The 20,736-nt window shown below is 28.2% G+C and overlaps 1 protein-coding gene across 1 annotated transcript in view; it reads left to right on the top strand.

Annotated features, from left to right (window-relative positions):
• Nucleotides 1-20,210, top strand: part of LOC136072016 (uncharacterized) — a 29,071-nt gene extending 8,861 nt beyond the window's left edge. The window contains exons 6-10 of the mRNA XM_065819886.1: nt 10,573-10,641; nt 11,051-11,128; nt 11,217-11,837; nt 19,009-19,124; nt 19,850-20,210. Of these exons, the coding sequence (XP_065675958.1) occupies nt 10,573-10,641; nt 11,051-11,128; nt 11,217-11,837; nt 19,009-19,124; nt 19,850-19,910 (945 nt within the window). The 3' untranslated portion in view covers nt 19,911-20,210. The remainder of the gene's footprint in view (nt 1-10,572; nt 10,642-11,050; nt 11,129-11,216; nt 11,838-19,008; nt 19,125-19,849) is intronic.
• The last annotated feature ends 526 nt before the right edge of the window (nt 20,211-20,736 follow it).

Raw genomic sequence — 20,736 nt, 5'->3', positions numbered from 1 at the left:
AGCAAAGTGAGGATCAAGGGTGCTGCCAAAGCAGGAGGGCACTACAGCATCAAACTTTTGAAGAGTGTCGATGATGCCAAAAATATTGAAGGCACAATCCTGTATAAAGAAATGCTCAAATTTAGTAAAGAAAAACATAAACAAAACACTATACCATGTACTTTTCAAGAGATTAGCATAAGGTAAGTTGTAAAACTTAAAAAGTACCTGCTCAGCCAGTTGCCTCAGCACATCTACATTCCTCAGAAGCTTACGACATTCATTGCCAGCAAACTGGCCACCATGGAAAGGCTGGCTCTTGATGTGTAGTGATCTTGACCAATCATCAGCCTTTGGCCAAGCCTCTTTCAAGGCCTTGAAAGGTGATTGACCACACCAAGGAGGAGGTCGAGCTCCATGGGTGCTATGAAGGTGAGGACCAAAGAGCTGTCTGGTTTGTCGAAGAGTGGCAAGTGAATGACATTCTTGAACTGTTGTGCTTGTTTTGGATCTTGCCCATGTGCCTGAAACACAAGAACAATTTTATTTTTCCAATTTTTCTATTAAATTGACATTAATGAAAGAATAAAGTTTAGATCTGGTATCAAGAAACAGTTATTGTTGTTTGAATTGGTAACTGAAATACTCAAAAATCAAGACTTATAAATTTTCTACGTAAAGAAGGAATGTAATTTTTACCTGAAAGGCATCAAAGCATTGTCGCAGTGACCCAAACGTCCAAAGGTTCCCTTTTTGAGAGAGTTTTTTTGCTTCAACATCACACCAAGTGCAGGGATGTGAGCAGGAATGGGACTGAATGCCACATACAATGTTGGCCAGTTTTAAGTTGCAGGAGAGGAGAAAGTCAACTCCATCAGGATGCCTTAAGTCAAGGATCTTCTGAATGTTGGTGTAGTTTTCAGGAACATCTTCAGCAATGGCAACCAGAAGCTGGCGCTTGACGCTTGTGTCTTTTGCCACTTGTGAAGCCAGAGTCTTTTTTTGGGGGGAAGATTGTAAGTCTTCAGGTTGTTCAGCTTCTTGAACTCCGACGCTCATCTTGGGAAAGCCTCCTCCACCATCAATGCCAAGCTTCACAACATGTTCTGAGTAAATTTTCCTTTGGAGCAGCAGCTGATCAAGAAGGTCTGCTAGTTTGATGCATTGAACAACAATATGACTTCTTTTTTCTGTTTTGTCAGTGGTGATCTCAATTGTAGATTGGGTAAAGTATTCTGCTAAGCTCTTGCCAAGTTCAGCAAACTTTGCGTGAATGTTTGGACTCAAGACTCAAGCCTGGGAGAAGTGGTTAAGTGTGGACAGTAGCTTCTTTACAGATTGATTTGACAGCCCGGTGTTGGCTTGAAGTTGCACTAAGTCTCGAGCGCTCAAAACATCAGCTTTAGGAAGAGATTTTTGGCACTGGATGGACCTAGGATCACAGAGGAATTCTCATTGCTAATTTACAAAAATCTCTTAAGTATTTAAACCACAAAAATAATGTAGCAGTACCTATTAAGAACAATAAGTTTTACCTTTCTTCACTCGCAAAGGGCGCTTACCAGAGGCTTGAGCCAGTTTCACAGTCCCATGTGGAGAGGCTTCCTTGGCAGCAACTACAGATGCTGCAATTTGCTCTCCAACCTTAAGGTTTTCAAGTGCAAGTGCTGTCATATTTTCACTGAAGGAGACATTGCTGCAAGTGTGTGGCACCCCTCTTCCAATGATTGAAAGACAGTCTGAGCACCTCCGCTGTGTTGCTTGAGGCTGTGCTGAATTTGAAGACGGTGGGTTGTCCAGAGGATGCTTTTGCGAGGAACTTCATCGGCCCTATCTTACAGATAAGACAGTCACATGCTTGCTCTCTTGTAACTGGTCTCATCCTGATAGAGGAGAACTCAAAGACAGGAGAAATGGTGACAGACTCTCCCCTTGCTTTTTTCCCTAATGCAAGCCTACATGTGTCACAAATGCCTCTGGGCACTCTTGAGTCACTAAAGTCTATAGGAGTTGGAAGGGTTTCTAGCACAACTTGTATCAAGTGGCCTGTCACCTCTCTGACACTTTCTCATGCAGAGAAAACAAACTGTTTTCCTGCATTCATCATGGAACTTGACTGAATTAGTCATGATCGCAAAGCAGACCTAAAGAAAATCACTACTTTTATGCATATGATTAGGGCTGTCATTGGTGACTAGCAAAAGTTGACATTGAAAATGTATTTAAAAAAAAAGGAAAATGAGTAATTGGTCAAGAAACACCTTGTCATCATTAGATTTTTATGGAAAATTTACCTTTAAAATGGGATCTGAAGCAGATAAATTCTCATGCACAGATATGTAGGTATTGCACACTTTATTTTGTCAGTGCTATTTCCGGTATTCAGAAAAAAAATTTTGATTAAAAATATAGCACAAAGCAAATATTTAAAGATTGGTCCTTTAGACATATTGGGATGAACTAACAAATCCTGTCTAATAAAAAATTACATATCAGGAAATGGTATCATTTACGGCTTGTTAGAATAGATATAAAACTTTAAAAAGGATTTATATAAATATATTTATATTTTACTTATTTTTTCTTAGTAAAGATGTTTTTGGTCAAATTCATCTCAGTATACATATCTAAAGAATGCTTGAGTAGAATTTGTTTAGATATGCTGTAAAAATGCAAAAAGAGTCAAAGTTGTCAATTCATGATTTTAAGGAATAAATGAAAAAATTCAAACTGATTTTTTTTTCTCGGTCAGTCACAAAAGATTTCATTTTTTGCATTTTTGAGAACAGTAGACAGTTTCTCATGATTCCCGGGACGTGTGTATTCCTTATGAAAATTTTCTTGAAGTTTTAAGTATAAAGATAATCATGAATATTTTTATAATCTTTAATAATATGAATATTGTAAATAGTTATTAAATTATGTACAAGCTTTTTTGAAATCTGTATTTTTGAATTAATACATTGAAAGTTTTTATAAATAAAGTTTATAAGATAAGTTTACATTTTGAGATCACTTTTAAAACACCTACAATAATGTTAAGTTCTTTTTCTTTCGTATGTTTAAGAATCATTAATGTTCATATAGTGGAGACTTGCTGCCACTAGATTTTTTTATCTGCAAAGATTTTTTTAAATCTTTTAAAAACTTCATTTTCTAAGAATAAAATAATTTTAAAAAAAGGGCTCACTGTTATTTATTAAATGTGCTATATATATATATATATATATATATATATATATATATATATATATATATACATATATACATATATACATATATACATATATACATATATACATATATACATATATACATATATACATATATACATATATACATATATACATATATACATATATATATATATATATATATATATATGTATATATATATATATATATATATATATATATATATATATATATATATATATATATATATATATATATATATATATATACAGTGGTGTACACTGGATTTTTAGATGTTTGAGTTTTGACACTTACAGGCATTGTGCAAACTCCAAACTTTTGTATGTTTATGCTTATATCAAAAAAGAATGTTTTGCAAAGAATTGGAGTGATCGGAGCTTGGGAATAAAAAACTCCCAATTTTTAGGCCCACCCAGCCCTTAACGTGGGAGCAGCGAGTTTATAAAATATTTTCTTTACTATTTTTATCTAAATTCATATTTATCTACAAATTTCAAGTTTTATGCAATAATCTCTTAGTATTCAGTTTTTATGACCTTGTAATGTTTACAGACCCCTCAAATTGAGGGGGGTTAAACTTTATATGGTCATAGTTTTTGAAAAATAAGAGATTATTGCATGAAATTTGAAATTTGTTGATGAATATAAATTTAGATAAAAATAGTAAAGAAAATATTTTATAAACTCATTGCTCCCACGTTAAGGGCTGGGTGGGCCCAAAAAATAGGGTTTTTTTGTTTCAAAGCTCCAATCACCCCAATTCTTTGCAAAACATTCTTTTTTGAGGTAAGCATAAACATACAAAAGTTTGGAGTTTGCACAATGCCTGTAAATGTCAAAACTCAAACTTCTAAAAATCCAGTGTACACCACTGATTTATTTATATATACATATATATATATATATATATATATATATATATATATATATATATATATATATATATATATATATATATATATATATATATATATATATATATATATATATATATATATATATATACACACACACAGTGGGCAAAATAATTGTCCGTACATTAATGAAAAATAAGGTTTTTTGAAAAAAGCGCTAAAATTTTAAATGATAGAAAAAAATAAAGTAAACCAATAGATAGCGCACAAGAAAACAAATAAATATACGATACACCATCTTTAATTTTCTCCCGACAATTTAAATTATAATTAACTTATTTAAAAGTTTTAAAAATTTTAAAACCAAAAAATTGTCTTTACATTGGATTTAAAAGGTAAAATTTTGTTTATAAATGATTTTTATATTAATATCTTGTACTTTTAGGTTAAATAATACTATAATAAATAAAAATAAACCTTTTCTTAACTACGTGGCTATGATGGAAGGAAAAAGAAAAGAATATAGTATTGACTTACGTAAATGAGTATTTTTTGATAGGGAAAATGGATTATCAATTAGAAAAGTTGCAAAAATGTTGAAAATACCACCAAGCTCTGTTTAATATATATGGGAAAAGTATTTAAAAACAAAATCAGTGGCAAATTATGGTGTACGAGGCAGAAAAAGATCAACAACGCCAAGAGTTGACAGGTGCATAGTTGGGAAAATAGAGCAGATTAGAAGAAAAAATGCCGTAGAAGTATCAAAAGAGCTGGAAAATGAATTAAATATTAAATTATCGCCACAAACAATTAGGAACAGACTGCATGAAGCCAATATTTTTGCACGGACGCCTCGGAGAAAACCATTCATCAGCATAGTGAACAAGAGAAAACGGTTGCAGTGGGCAAAGGAACATGTTCTGAAGGATGACACATTCTGGAATATGATTATTTGGTCTGATGAGAGTAAATTTAATTTATATGGAGCTGATGGTGGTGCAAAAGTTTATAGAAGAGTCGGAGAAGAATATAATGTGAAGTGTTTGAAGCCAACATTTAAATTTTGTGGTGGAAATGTTATGGTTTGGGGTTGCATGAGTGCGTCCGGTGTTGGCAAAATTGAATTTATTGATGAGAAAATGGATCAACATTTATATAGATCCATATTAGAACGGAATTTGGTGGCTTCGGCAGGAAAATTAGGACTTGGAATGAAATTTATATTCCAACATGACAACGATCCAAAGCACAAAGCTGGATCTGTAACCAGATATCTTGCTGCAAATGGCATTAACGTTTTGGATTGGGTTGCACAATCGCCCGATTTGATCCCTATAGAACATTTATGGTCGGTGGTGGAAAAAAGAATGAAAGATCGAGCTCCAAAGAATAAAAACAAGCTCAAAGAATTGGTTTTAGATGTTTGGTCATCAATTAATCAAGAAATTACGTCTAAACTTGTCTCATCAATGAAAAATCATTGTAGAGCAGTTATTGAAGCTGATGGTGGTCCAACAAGATATTAATTTAGTTTTAACTAATTTTAATTTAAAAATTAACATAGTGTATGGACAATGTTTTTGTTTAAACTTTTAACTCTTTTCAAATAAACTTATATAACTTTTCATATATTAATATATTTTTAACTAATATACTTAAAATTACTTTAATATTATAATATTTCTTTAAAAACTCTTAATTACAACTATCTAAATACTTTTAAATGTTGTTTTGATCAAATATAGATACTTTTCATTAATGTACGGACAATTATTTTGCCCACTGTATATATATATATATTCTATATGACCTGATGCCGACCTCAATTTTCCCAATTCCAAGGATTGTATATATAAAATGTTGGCTTTGAAAATATGGAAGGTAAAAAAATCTTTTGACAACAAATTACATTACTTTTAATTACTCTTGAATACTGTTCAACATTTCTGTGTTGTCTAAAAGCTAAAACCATTAAGCTAATTACTAATGAAACATTTTTTAAATTACCGCTTATACTTTTTTAAAGACAGCAAACTTAATTGACTTGAATATCTTTTTTCTTTTTTTTAATGCAGAATGATTTTTTTAAATGTTTTATACTGTTTAGATTCAATTTTATTTGTTTTATTATTTTTTGTTTTTGCTTTATTGACTGCAGAGTGTACATACATTGACAAAAATAGGTCAAATTTTTTTGTAATCGTGTCATATTCCATAAATCTGTGAAAACTTACAGTTGCCAAGACATTTATGACTTTCTGTAATTTAATTATTGGTATAAATTGAAGTTTTATTAGTTTGAACATTTATTTCTGATGAGTCTTAATTGATGAAGCAGTATAATATTGATGGTTTACAATTTTGTTTTTCTTTAGTTTAGAGAGTGATTTCAGACTTTGATTTTCAGATTTTGTCACTTTCCTTTCCATGGTTATCACCTAACCCAATCAATGAAAAAATTAAATAAAAAAACTCATCAACCAAAAGAGAGAGGATCGGTACCTTCATTTTATTCATGACAATAATTGTTTCTATTATTTATATTCTATGTTTAAACAAATATGGATCCGGCATTTGGAAGAATAGTAAAGCTTCAGCAATTGTTGCCATGTATGCTTATAAGAGATGCTAACAGTGTCAACTGCATCAGGATTATAACAAACTTTTTTATACTTTTTTATCTGAAAGATTGCATCAAGATCAAAAGCAGAAGATTGAATCGCTATATGTGCTTGAAGATACCACCTTATGTAAAGATTGCATCAAGATCAAAAGCAGAAGATTGAATCGCTATATGTGCTTGAAGATACCACCTTATGTAAAGATTGCATCAAGATCAAAAGCAGAAGATTGAATCGCTATATGTGCTTGAAGATACCACCTTATGTAAAGATTGCATCAAGATCAAAAGCAGAAGATTGAATCGCTATATGTGCTTGAAGATACCACCTTATGTAAAGATTGCATCAAGATCAAAAGCAGAAGATTGAATCGCTATATGTGCTTGAAGATACCACCTTATGTAAAGATTGCATCAAGATCAAAAGCAGAAGATTGAATCGCTATATGTGCTTGAAGATACCACCTTATGTAAAGATTGCATCAAGATCAAAAGCAGAAGATTGAATCGCTATATGTGCTTGAAGATACCACCTTATGTAAAGATTGCATCAAGATCAAAAGCAGAAGATTGAATCGCTATATGTGCTTGAAGATACCACCTTATGTAAAGATTGCATCAAGATCAAAAGCAGAAGATTGAATCGCTATATGTGCTTGAAGATACCACCTTATGTAAAGATTGCATCAAGATCAAAAGCAGAAGATTGAATCGCTATATGTGCTTGAAGATACCACCTTATGTAAAGATTGCATCAAGATCAAAAGCAGAAGATTGAATCGCTATATGTGCTTGAAGATACCACCTTATGTAAAAATATACTACGAACATACAGATTAGTTTTAAATCATCAAATCAATCAAGTTTTAAATCGATCAAATTTTAAAATTCAATCGAATCATCAAATCAATCCAAAAAAATCAAATTAGTTTTAAATCTACAAGTAGATTATTATTTTCTTTCACATATGTCAGCACAAAACTAAAGTTTAAGGTGGTATAAACTCTTGCCTAAAAACCTAGCATGATAAACAGCTTCAATTTTTGTTTAATTTGAAATTTGCAGAAGGGGATAAAGACTGCATGGTTAGTTTAGCTAACTCTTTCGGTCATTCCTCGTATTTCATTTTTTAGTAATATTGGTCTCACATTAATCCAAAATTTGCCTTGCAGCTTTCTTCACAACTGTTCTTTCCACGGTATTTCAACCAAAAGAAGTAAGTTTTATTTTGTCATAATTAAATTTAGGGTCCTCAAACATGTTTAAACTTTATGAATAAGGAATTTTCAGGCCCTAGACTATTCTCTTTTACCACTTCTTTGCAGAAATGAATCATTCTAAGCTCTGTGATATGATGCCTACATGCTAGTAAAAGAAGGTATTTGTCTACCTCTCTTGCAATCCTCATAAGTGATTCTTTTTTAAAACTAATATTACTTGAAGTTGTATCAAAGCCATTATCAACATACTTTTGAAATAAGGTCATATTCTCCTAGTATTTTCATGATTCCTATATTCATATCTTCACATGAAGAAGACTTTAGGTAGGTACTCCAAAAAGATGTGGCATTCTCTTGATGTTAACAAGCACAGCTAATCTTTTGTTTCTCAGTCTTTTTTCCTGATTTATTTCAAACAAAGTCTTACTGTCATTATGAATTATACAGGGGTAATAGGTTTTTTTCACGACCTTCTTTATATCTAATTTAGCAATTTCTGCGGTATCCTTGGAAGTTTTTTTCATTTTCCTTAATGATGTTGAAGTGCTGACTTTGCATTTTGGGACATTAACTCTACAATCATAAAGAATTGCTCTAGCAAATCATGCAGTTTTATAGCACCACATTCTTTAGTATAAAAGTGTCTATATAGCTTTTTTATATATTAATGTGTGGGTTTATTCGGCCTGTATAAATATTACACATCTACTCAATAACTTTATGCAGCCTCAAATATCAACACTTTTATTGCCACCTTGCAACTTTGGTACAATAAAGTAATTGTATTTCACTCTGCATTTTTCTGATTTTATTTTTTCAACAAAAACAAGCTTATAGCAGAAAGCTTATAGAAATTTTTTAATAATAATACAAAATTCTTTTAAGATCCTGCATGGATTACAAAGTCTTACATATCCCTAAAGACTATTAAAAAGTAATATGACAACCATAAGATACAGACTAATCTGGGGAGATTTAATAAACGTCTATAAATTGCTAAACAACTGCTACAACTGTTAAACGATCTTTCCAAAAACAATTATAAATTCTATTACAAGAGGATATTCATTCAAACTAGAAAAACCTTGTTCTTGTCTAGCTTCTCGTCAAAACTTTTTCATCTTACAAGTAGTCAGCAAATGGAACTCCCTCCCAGATGGCGTTGTAAATGCGTCATTTTTGAGCAATTTTTAAAACAAACTTGACAATTATCTAAAAGTAGGAAAAACAATTTATGTTCAGTATATTTGAATGACAGGTTGACAAGCATTCATGCTTATACAAATACGATTTGTAAACCTTATAAATAATAATGACATTTTGATATGATACCTGTACTTTTAAATATTTTCAGGTCATTTGATAAAGTTCTTGTTTAATATTCTTAATGTTTAATATTCTTAAAAAGTTTATTATTCTTGCTGTTTCTCTTATACTGATTAGCCATCCTCAGGATGGCTACTACTTCTGGTGCAACTTTTGTTGTCATTTCTTGTAGGTCTATGTTTTTGTTTTTGTTTTAATTTTTATTTATGAAGAACATTCTTGGGGGAAAAAAAAGGTGGGTTTCTGGTATTCTCCAATATTTTCGTTCAAAAACTTGATTGGCCACACTACATCTTTCATACCTATTATTTTCAAATCAGTGTTGCTCAATTACTGTGCATACCAATTTTTAGATCTTATCAAAATATTTTTCAAGGTTTTAAATGTGATTAAGCAGGTCATTAGGGTGGTTCACTTAACACTCTTTTTTATGATGTTGCTGGTAGGTAGGCACCCTCTAAATGCATTAATTAAAAAAAGACTAGATTTTTAAAAAAAGCTTGAAAAATTATTTTAAGAGTTTGTTATTGGCCTTTGATCATTAAAAAGTCCATTTTTTAAGGTTTGCTACTAGCTCTTGATTATCGAAAATTTTCCTATTTTAGTTTTGCTACCTGTCTTTCATTATTGAAAGATTACCTTTTTTGGGTTTGCTACTGATACTTGATTCTTTAAAGGGTCCTTTTCAATCAATGTGCTTTAAGTCTTAAGAATAAGATTGATGCACTTGAAAAGGTTTAACGTTATGCCACTAAATGACACCCCAAATTTAAAATAATAAATTACCAAACTAGAGTTAAAATTGGCTTGAGCACACTCAAAAAATTATGCGTAGTGGTGACCTGATACAAATATACAAAATATTCAAAAATTTAATCTAAATAAAATTAATTTTGGCCTATATCAGCTTAACGCGTATTGAGATAATTTCAAAAGAGGGATATTGTAAAAAGCTGCAGTCTTCATCATCAATTTTTAACTAATAGTCTCACCAATGCGGATATTGTCCCACCAACTACCTGATATTGTCATTAAAAGTGAAACCTTAAACCTAATTAAAAGTTGTCTTGATAAATATTTAAAGCTATAATATTTAAAATTGTTTTCATGACACTTATGTTATGTGATTTTTGAACAATTTTTAAAAATGTAAATCATTTTTTCCCAAAAATTAAACAGACAAATTTTTATAAATTAAAACAATATTTTTTGATTATTTTTTAATAATCAGCTAAAGTTTATTTTCAATTTGTATTTGTATTTTTTTGTATTTTTCTTTATGTTTTTGTGTTTTTTTTTAAGTTTAATATTTTCTTCAATCAACACTATGAATGTGTTTAACTTTTTTTATTTAGCTTGGATTTGGTGAGGTGTCAAAAATGGTTGCGCAATTATGGGAGGCATTGAGTGAAGATAAAAAAAATGTATTTTTTTAATTTTAAATACTTTTTTGATTAAATGTATTTTTTTCCATTAATAATAAAATGTTAGGTTATACTGTTTTTTTTAATCATGCATCATGTAAATTTTAAATTTACTTAAATGCTGTTGCTATCTTTATGATTAATTGCTGACTATTTTGAGTTATTGATATTGATAGTAATAATTTTTATGTAGATAGCTACGTTAACATTAAACTATGGTAGCATTGCTGTTTTTGGTATACTTAGTTAACCTGATGATAATGATGATAATGATGATGATGATGATGATGATGATGATGATGATGATGATGATGATGATGATGATGATGATGATGATGATGATGATGATGATGATGATGATGATGATGATGATGTAATCCAAACATTAAAACTCTATTTTGTTTTTCAGGTATACCATGATAAATATAACAAAGACAAAAATGAGTACTTTGAAAAGCTTAAACAATATAAAGAATTAATTGCAAAGGTAACTTATTTGCAAACTAAAATTTGTAAAAAAAATTGCTAAATATTGTAGCAGTTTTGTTTAGTATTTATACTTTTTATTTTTATAGGAAGGTCCAGCTACTTCATTACCTGTATCATCTCCTAGTGAAGAAGCAAACAGCGATACTTCTGTAAATTTGCTTAAAAGAAAAGGAAAAAAATCTAACAAAATACTGGTGACAAGAAAAAAATCATTGACCGAATCTGATCGAAATGCCAATCAGTTTATGGAGCAAACAAATATGGACATGAATAGAATAGAGTTTAATAATGATGAAATAAGTGCAGTTGATGATGTTGGTGCAAATAAATATAAAACTAGAGTAAAAAATAAATCTTTTGAATCCGAAAAGGATATTGGTTCTTCCCCATCCTTACCTTCATCAGATAGCTCTGATGATGATGTTGATGATGAAGATGATCCTACCATATCTAGAATTAAACAAAAAGCTGCTGAACTTAAAGAAAAAATTAATAGAGAAAAACTTGCTGTAAGGAAACAAATACAACCAAATAAACCTGTAAAAATGGAAGTCGAAACTGTATCAGAAGGACTAGTTAATAATAGTACTGTGGAAGAGACTATAAAACAGTCCAATTTTGTTGAACGATTTTCTGATACCAAATCCCCACCTATATCAAAACCTGTTTTCAAAATACCTAAAAAATCCAGCGTAGAAAATGGTGTGGTAAGTTATTTTTCTCTTAGAAACAAGAACATCAAGGAAATTAGCTTAGAGATTTTTTATTACGCCTATATATTAAATTTTATTTTTGTCCATAGATTAGGAAAAATTAATTTTTCTTATCGAAATTTTAAATTAATTTATTTAAAAATTTGGATTTGAGCTTTTTTTTAATGAAATTTTTTAATTTTTCATTGATAATTTAAAAAAATGGTACAATCTGATTTTAATTTTGAATCAAATCCAGTGGCATCTTAAATATAGAACTAACTCAATAAGTGGTGTTTTTAGTGCTTTGCACTACATTCATAACTCGTATATTTTTTCTAGCATCACCTAATGAAAATAAACAAAAACCTAAGAAAATTTAAAATTTTGTAGTATTTAAAAAAACTTGAGAATTTTGTTTTTAGCAATTTGAACCAATTGAAAGTAAACATGAAAATGTGATTTGAATTAAAATAAAATTTATCATGTTATTTTTGGTCATACTAGACACAGTAGACCAAAGAGACTGACAGGTTGCCAGGTTTTGTCATATCAATCACAGGAATTATCTTCTTCCGAAATTCCCAATATTTTTATAAATTTTAATTTTTTCTTGATATCCAAATATTTCTTGGAAATACAATTTAAAGATATTTTTTTTTTGTCATAAAATAAATAAGACATTAAAGGTATGGTTTATGAATTACTCTATTCTATATTTACTGGTAAGGCATTATTTGTACAAATTTTTTTTATTTGCAGGCGTATATTTATTATAAAAGGGTTTTCCATGTGGCGAGACAAATTATGTTTGTTTTGAAAATAAACATCAGAAAATAAGTTTTGAGTTTATTAAAATAACCAAAACAATTTATTTATTGAGATATTAACAAAAAAGCATTTGTTGTTTTGCCATTATATTTTCGGTTGAGAGGTTAATATTAATTTCATAAGTCTGTTTAATATTTTTTGTTGTAAAATATTTGGTTTTAAGGCGAGTTTCCACTCATCCGTTTTTCTAAGAGAACAGGAAAGGAAAGGAAAAAATAATCACATGAGCATGTGTAATAAAAGTTTTAATTTGTTCAAAGGAAAACTGTGCATGCTCACGTGATTATTTTTCCGTTTCCTTTCCCGTTCTTGTAGAAAAATGGATAATTGGAAACTCACCTTTAATAATAAATGTACTTACCGCAGAGTTTTTTAAACCATTTACACAATTTCACAGATTAAAACCTGTTAAAAAACAAGATTTTAGTTTAACTGGAGACTTGTTATTTCCATTATAATATTTTGTTTTCATTTACCATGAAATATAATAAAAATAGTTATTTTGGTTTTAAGATTTTATCAGCAAAACTTGTATCATAATTTTTAAATTTACATAAGTTTAAGTTATAACACAAATTTTTTTTTTTTTTTAAATCAAATATAAATTAGACTTTTAAAGCATTTACTTAATAAGCTTGCTAATTTTATTCAGTGGTTTTATGTTTTATAAATGGTTATATATAAAGGCATTCACCTACATCAAGGCTGTCAAACTCACAGCCCACAACATGTAATTTGTTATTTAGTTTTTTTGCAAATTAATTTTATATATTTTTATTTCGTTCTCAACGATCGCTTTTTTGAATTTTCAATCTCTATATTGTTTTTTTTGTTTTTTTTTGTAATTACAGTTTTTATTTTAAAAAAGTTCATAGAAAGTGTGATTTCTTCAAGGAAAAAATTTAAAAATTTTTTTTTTTTTTTTGCGGCCCACCTAAAATTTTAATTTGTTTATTTAGCCCATGTTAGGATTTTAGTTTGACATGCCTGATCTACATAAAAATTAATTGCAAAATGGAAAATCCAAATATAACGTTTTTAACTGGAGTATTTTATGTTTGATGTCATTTATCAACTACAAAAGCGTTATTCACACACAAAAAAAATTAAAGAGCCAGTGTCATGAAATAAATTAACTGCCATAGCGTAAAAAATTACCTGGGAAGTTAATATATTTCAAAATAGATTAACTCCGCTTGAAATAAATTAACCCCTGTTGGCGAAACAAATTAACTCCCCATAATATTTTAATTCCCTTGGAACAACAACTTAAATGAATTACGAAAAAAGTATTTCAACTTGACGTTTTCCTGTTTGTTTTTAAATCTAATAATTTGCTATTGATTTGGATATATTAACAGTAGCACTATATATATCTTAAGCATTGTTAAATATTTAAACATTCGATATATATGTATATACATATATATCGAATACTATCTATCTTATTGCTCTGTTCTTTTAAGATCATTGAGCACTCTATTCTATAGAATTCATTTAAAATTATTGTTTCTTACCGTTTACTCCACTTCTAACGGCAAGAAGTTTATTAAAGATTAAAGAAAAGATATACACTATGTGAGTCCAGATTATAATGATGCATAGCAGTGAAACATATGCAATAAAGGTGATGTCCATCTAATGATGTCCACTACTTGAAAAGAATTGAAAAGACAACAATCAGATGGATGAGCGGTGCAACTCTAAAAACAAGAAAAGAAGTGGTGATCTTATATAGAGATTAATAGTGAGTGTATCTGAGGGGGTGCAACATAGAAGATTAAGGTGGTTTAAAGTTGCAGGTGATCACCTATTAGCGTCCAGAGTTAAGAGTTTCAGACAAAAATATTTGAATTAGAAGCTGGAAACTTGGAGATGGTGTGTTATAGGCGACATGAAAAAGCTACAGTTAAGCAAAGAAAATGGTTATGATCTTATACATTAGAGAAACAGTATTATCATTGTTATGATATTTCTATATGTAAAACAGCAATATAATATTATATTTATGTATATATATATATATATATATATATATATATATATATATATATATATATATATATATATATAAATTAGTGGGCAATTCCACTGTTACTTACGGGACATTTTGATTTTTGTAAAGTCACATTTTTAGATACATATTTTTTGTTTTAACAGATAAGATATTTATATATTGATTAGATGTTTTTATATGAATCATGTCAAAATCATTTATTTGTTTTCCTGTATATTGAAATTTTATTCAATTATTATAAGTTTAGGACTTATAGTTGATTATATGATTATATTATAAGTCTTTTGAACATTGAACAATTGAAACAAGATTAGGAAACTTACTTTTTTATTTTTTGATAAAAATTTTTAATATAAAATACAATTAAAATTAAAATACAATTATAATACAGCTATAATTTAAAATACAAAATAATTTTTTTTACAAAATAATAATTATTTTTAAAATTTATATAATTTTGCTACTTTTGAGACCCAACAAAACATATTTAAAAAAAAAAAGTTTGGCATTTAGGCTTGAGGTGCATCTAAATCCAATGGAATTTTGGGAAAATTTAACATAGTTGCTTGTACTTGTGAGTACCAATAGAAAATTTTTAGAATAGGCACGGATTTTTTTTTTTTAAAGTAGGAAGCATTTGATGCACTAATTTATATGTGTGTGTGTATACAGGGTTCGAAAAAACGAGCTTTTTCGTTCGGACAATTTGTACGATAAATACTCAAATTTGGCGGTCATGTTCGATAAAACCGAAAGAAATGTGATCGAACGCTGTTTCTGACCATGCTTAAAATATTTTGTGTTAACAACTTGACCACGGCCGTTTGATTTAACAACTTAGGCGTTTTAAAAATGCGCTAAAAATAACAAGAAAATTTTAAAGTTTTTCCAAAAAAGAAAATATCTTCGCTCAAAAAACTAAAATTTGAAAAGGAAAGTATATTTATACTACGTTTTTTAAAAATTACTATACTAAGCGAAATGCTTTGTAAATTATTATAAATCAAAATTATATTAAATATATAGATTATTAAGTTTACTTATTACTTTATTAAATAAAGTAACAAATTAATTCTAATAACTGTTTACAATTATCCTATTGTATTTAAATTATCAGAGAATAGTATACGTAATTACTTTTATATATATATATGTATTTTTTTAATAAATCTTATCAAACTTTTTCTTTACTTTTAAAAACACTTTTCATAGGGAAAAACTTCAGCGCAAAAACAAACGTTACGTAAAAAAACTATTACGTTAAAATTTTTGTAAAACAAATTTAAAAAGGTTTTAAAAGTTGAAATATTCGTTTGAAATTTATATTATTTTAAATTTATATTGAAAATTATACTGAAATATAAGTTTGAACTAATAATAAATTGCAACGTTTTAATATAAAAGGTAAAAACCGGGCTGCTTAATTTAAAAAAAAATTAATGTTTGGCCTCTTTTAAAAAATGAATTAGCTCAAAAAAATGACGTATTTTATTAACGTAGCTGAGTGTTTAACTTCATTTTCTGTTGCTTATAAAAAATAAAATGTTCGAAAAAATAAATTTTATATACAATACTGAATTTATTAACAATTTTGGATTAACTAAATTGATTATAAAATAAATGTACTCAAAATAATGGTCGGACAAAATGACTGATGGACGTCGTTTTTTACCCGACCTATGTCCGGCGGCTATTTCGAGCCCTGTACTTTATCTATGTGTGTAAGAATGAATATCAGCGTTTTCATATATATGAAAAATATTATAAAAGCACGACATCTACGTGCAACACGTTCGCTATCATTCATATATTTTTGTATAATTATGCAGCCTGGATTTTATTTTCTCTGACAAATGTTTTCTAACTTGTTATTGTTAGTTTATATTTATATATAAAAAGAAATTACATGGTAGCAATTATTTTCATCATTCAAAATATTAGTTTATAAATTCTTCTAGTAAATTAATTAGTCAAAAAATTATCCCAAATTAGAAATTGATGTTAATCCTTTCTTTGCCGACGGTACTTTTAAGTACCACCTAAAATAAGTCACATTTTCTTCACATAAATATTTTTTTTCCGGGTAAAAGATGTTTTTACTTTTAATTTATCATTTTCAGCTGAGAAAAGTTTTTGATGATTTAGCAAAAAAATTTATCTTTTTTTTTTTTCAAAATAGAAGAGTAGCACAGAGCAACCAATAAAAAGTCTTATCAATAACAAAAGTTAGCTTAATTTTTTCGGGTATTATAGTGACATGAACATTGTTTTTCTCTTGAATAAATAAAAAAACATTAATAGCAAAGTTCATGTTATATTAAAAATAAAATTAACATAAATTTAAGAAATATTATTTTACTTTGAAGTACAAAGTTTTTTTCCAATGCAATAGTTTTAAACTTGAAATTTTTTACAAAAATCATCTCTTTTCGATAAGAAATTGTTGGAAAATAAGAAATGGTAATTTTTTGAGCCTTTTTTCATGGTCTGGTAAAGAAAAGGTTAAAAGAAATCAGTTCTTTTTAATGTTAAGAAGAAGTTACTTAAGTTCTGTTGTAAGTCTCAAAAACAATTTCCAAAACGCTGTTTTGTTGCATTTTAATATATTTTTTTAATTTTAAATGTAAAATTTGAAATTAAATTTTCCATTAATTTATAGACCTATGTTTTTATACAATTTTTAATCAGTTTAAAATTCTTAATTACAATCATTGTTAATAATAGGAGGGGAAAAAAATCTCAGCTGATCCTTTTTTGGCCTATTTTTGGCTGCCAGCACTTTATTTAAATTTCAAAAACGATTTTTATTATAAGTAAACTACAATTACTTACAAATAAAAGTTTTCATTCAGGTTCAAAATTCAGCAATGGGGCTGTTCTTATTTTTTAGTTAGTAATATAGTTAACTTTCAGATGTGAAGCAAACTTCAAACTTTTGCATATTTCTGATTGTGTCAAATAAGGAAGTTTTTTGCAAAAATTATGATGATTGGAGCCTAACGAACAAAAAAAAAAGGCCCTAAAGTTTCCTTTAAAACATATCCGAGTACATGGAGTTTAATAAAAAAAAAAAAAATTTTACTGTTATAAATTTTTGTTTATTGACAAGTTTTGTAGTGCATACAATAATAAAAGTGTTCAAAAACCGTGTTTTAAACTTTGCATGGTCATAAAAAACTTCAATCAAAAAAAATCTCAAATCACATTTTTATGTTAACCACATTGGTGTAAAGGATAAAAATGATAATTTTAAATACTTTGAATGCAATCAACTATTAAATATAGTTCTTTGCTAAATATTACAAGAAGTAACGTTGTAATTTAGAGATACTTAAAAAATATATTTGTGGTACCCCGGTAAAACTGGCTTTAATAATGTGAGTTATCTTACCATAGTTACTTCACCTTTGATTATTTTACTTTGGTTCTTTACCTTTTAATCAATAATTTGTAATTAATATTTGATGTTTAGAATTTTTGCATTGTTTATTATTTATATTTTTTAAATCACATAAGTTTCGATACTTTACAGTTAATGTTTTGTTATAAATCCAACTCACTCCAGAGATTTCCATATAGTAGTTTCAATGGTATCCAGGTAACATATTATATAAACAATATCAAATTCACGTCAGAGCTTCTCATAGAACTCAAATTTAAATATAAACAGGAAAAAACAATAACAAATAAAAATTTATATTTTTCTATATTAATTACTACACTTGTTATTTTGGAAAGAAATGGAAACGAAAAATACAAAGTTTTGTTGTAAAAAACGGGATAAATCAGGTTATCTTTTAATCCAGATTAGAGGCCTTGTTAAAAAGTAAGTTATTTCGCAAAAAGATGGTCGAGTTTTATTTTGATTGTGTTATTTTTTGTATGACTAAAAAAATTCTTTCTTTAGAAAGTATTTTGAAATGCGATTTAGACTATTAGCAAATAACTCACGTGACATTTCGTCATCTCTCCGAATACTCACATGACGTTTCGTCATCTCTCCGATAACGTTTTATTAATTTAACTGTATTGACTATTTTTTTTTTTCATTAATTTTCGTTCAAAATTTAGTTTAATTATTAGGTAGGCCATTTCGTCGGTGAAACGGCAATGTCAATTTATTTTACTGAAAATTAGTTTTGTTTAAAATAGTATCCTAATAAGTAACCTTCATAACTTTAAACTATCTGAAATGGTAAAAGTTCTTTTGAAAATGACTTATTTGCTTTTACCGTTTCTTTGACTATCTGGTTATTTTGTATAGAACTTGTAATTTGTATAGAACTTTTATGTTTACTATCAAAGTTGTAAATGTGTTTTTGTTTAATTTTTTTACAGAGTGTTTCGCCGACACCTCGTCTTTGTATTCGAGTTGCATGTGGAAGTGTTGCTAAAACAACTCGAGAACGCGGAGGTCAATATTGCAGTAACGAATGTCTTGTCCTCTACTGCAGGTTCGTTATGATCAGAATTGCATTTGAAAACGACTTAATACTTCGACTTAATTATGCCTTTGTAATTAGCAAACGTTTCCTTTTTTTCTTTTTTTTAATCATCAATTTTTTAAGTAATAAAAAAATGTTTGAGCGTTTGATTGAGAAAAGTTTTTATTTTAATATTAATATTAATATAGTTAAATAAGTTTTTTTCCAATTTTTTTTATCATTGCTAATAGCTATAGATTTTGTAATATATTTATAATTTCAAATTATATTTCGTAAAATAGTAAATGTATTAGTACTTTAAATAAAGACACAATTTTTGCCGTCGCCGGCTTTTATTTTTAAACCCGTTAATATGTTCGTTATATATTTTCATTAAGGTAAATACTGTCAGACTGAATTGTATCATGCTTGTCTAAATTTAGAATCGGTAAAGGTTGCATAAATGACCCAAAAATCAACTTTATAGTCTTGTGAATTAATATATTTCAACATAATAACTGCTCTACAGTTAATTGCGATATATTGGTATTTTTTTTAAATTGCGGAACGATAAAAAATTATTTTTCAATAACAAATAATAGGATATATTGCCCTTGATACGTTGCTAATTATCAAGTTGATTTTTAACAATTCTTTATATAAAACCTAATTAAAAACAAGTTTCATTAATATTAGGTTTTAAAAATAAAAATTTCTTTAATTTCAATTTGCATATATATTTCTATTGTTTCTAGAGAGGTTTTCGACTCTTGGGTGTTCGACAGACAAAATGAAGAGAGTGGAATGGTCACCTAAGTACGACTATTGGAGTATATTAACTCTGCAAACATTACTCTGATTCTACAAGAGATAGAATGGAATTTTTCGCTGAAAGTTTTCAAACGCATGCTCTTAGTTACTTCACTTAGCAGATTATTTGCTTGAAGATTATAAATATATACATTATTTGTTAGTTAAATTCATCAGGCAAGTTTTTGGCTGAAGATAAAAATTTTAATTAGCCAGCGAGTGACAGTTTTTTTTTTTTGTTTTTTTTTTTTTTTTATAAATTTTACTTTATTTTTAAAAAAAGATCATTTTTAATTTGCTTACTAATTCTTTCGATTTCTCGTTTGTTATCTAATTTCCAAAAATGGTAATTCTTGCTTTGACCTGGGAAGTTAGACCATGATTTGGTAAAAAAATACGTTTAAAGAAATCCTTTACTTTGTCAGTTTTGTTTTTAGACAACAAATTTTTGTTAAATTGTACATTTTTATCAGACACGCGAACACTAATAATATTTCGCTGAAATAAATTAAGATTGCAGGTCTTCTAAGTTTTTCTTGGATATATTCTTTAAGTTCTAAGATTAAGTTAAATATCTTATTTCCAAAAATGTTAATTCTTGCTTTGACCTGGGATATTAGACCATGGTTTGGTAAAAAATACACGTTTTAAAAAATCTCTTATCTTTGCCAATTTTGTTTTTAGATTTTTGTTAAATTGTACATTTTCTTCAGACACGCGAAAAACTAATAAAATTTTGCTAAAATGGATAAAAATTACAGGGTTTTTTAAGTTTTTCCTCGATATTTTTTTAAAAGCTCATAGATGTAAATTTGTTGTTGTAATCCAGCAC

The sequence above is a fragment of the Hydra vulgaris genome, chromosome 15, assembly GCF_038396675.1.
Source record: "Hydra vulgaris chromosome 15, alternate assembly HydraT2T_AEP".
In the NCBI taxonomy this organism is placed as follows: domain Eukaryota; kingdom Metazoa; phylum Cnidaria; class Hydrozoa; order Anthoathecata; family Hydridae; genus Hydra; species Hydra vulgaris.
The sequence above is the reverse complement of the archived record's forward strand: the minus strand, read 5'-3'. Positions and strand labels throughout refer to the sequence as shown.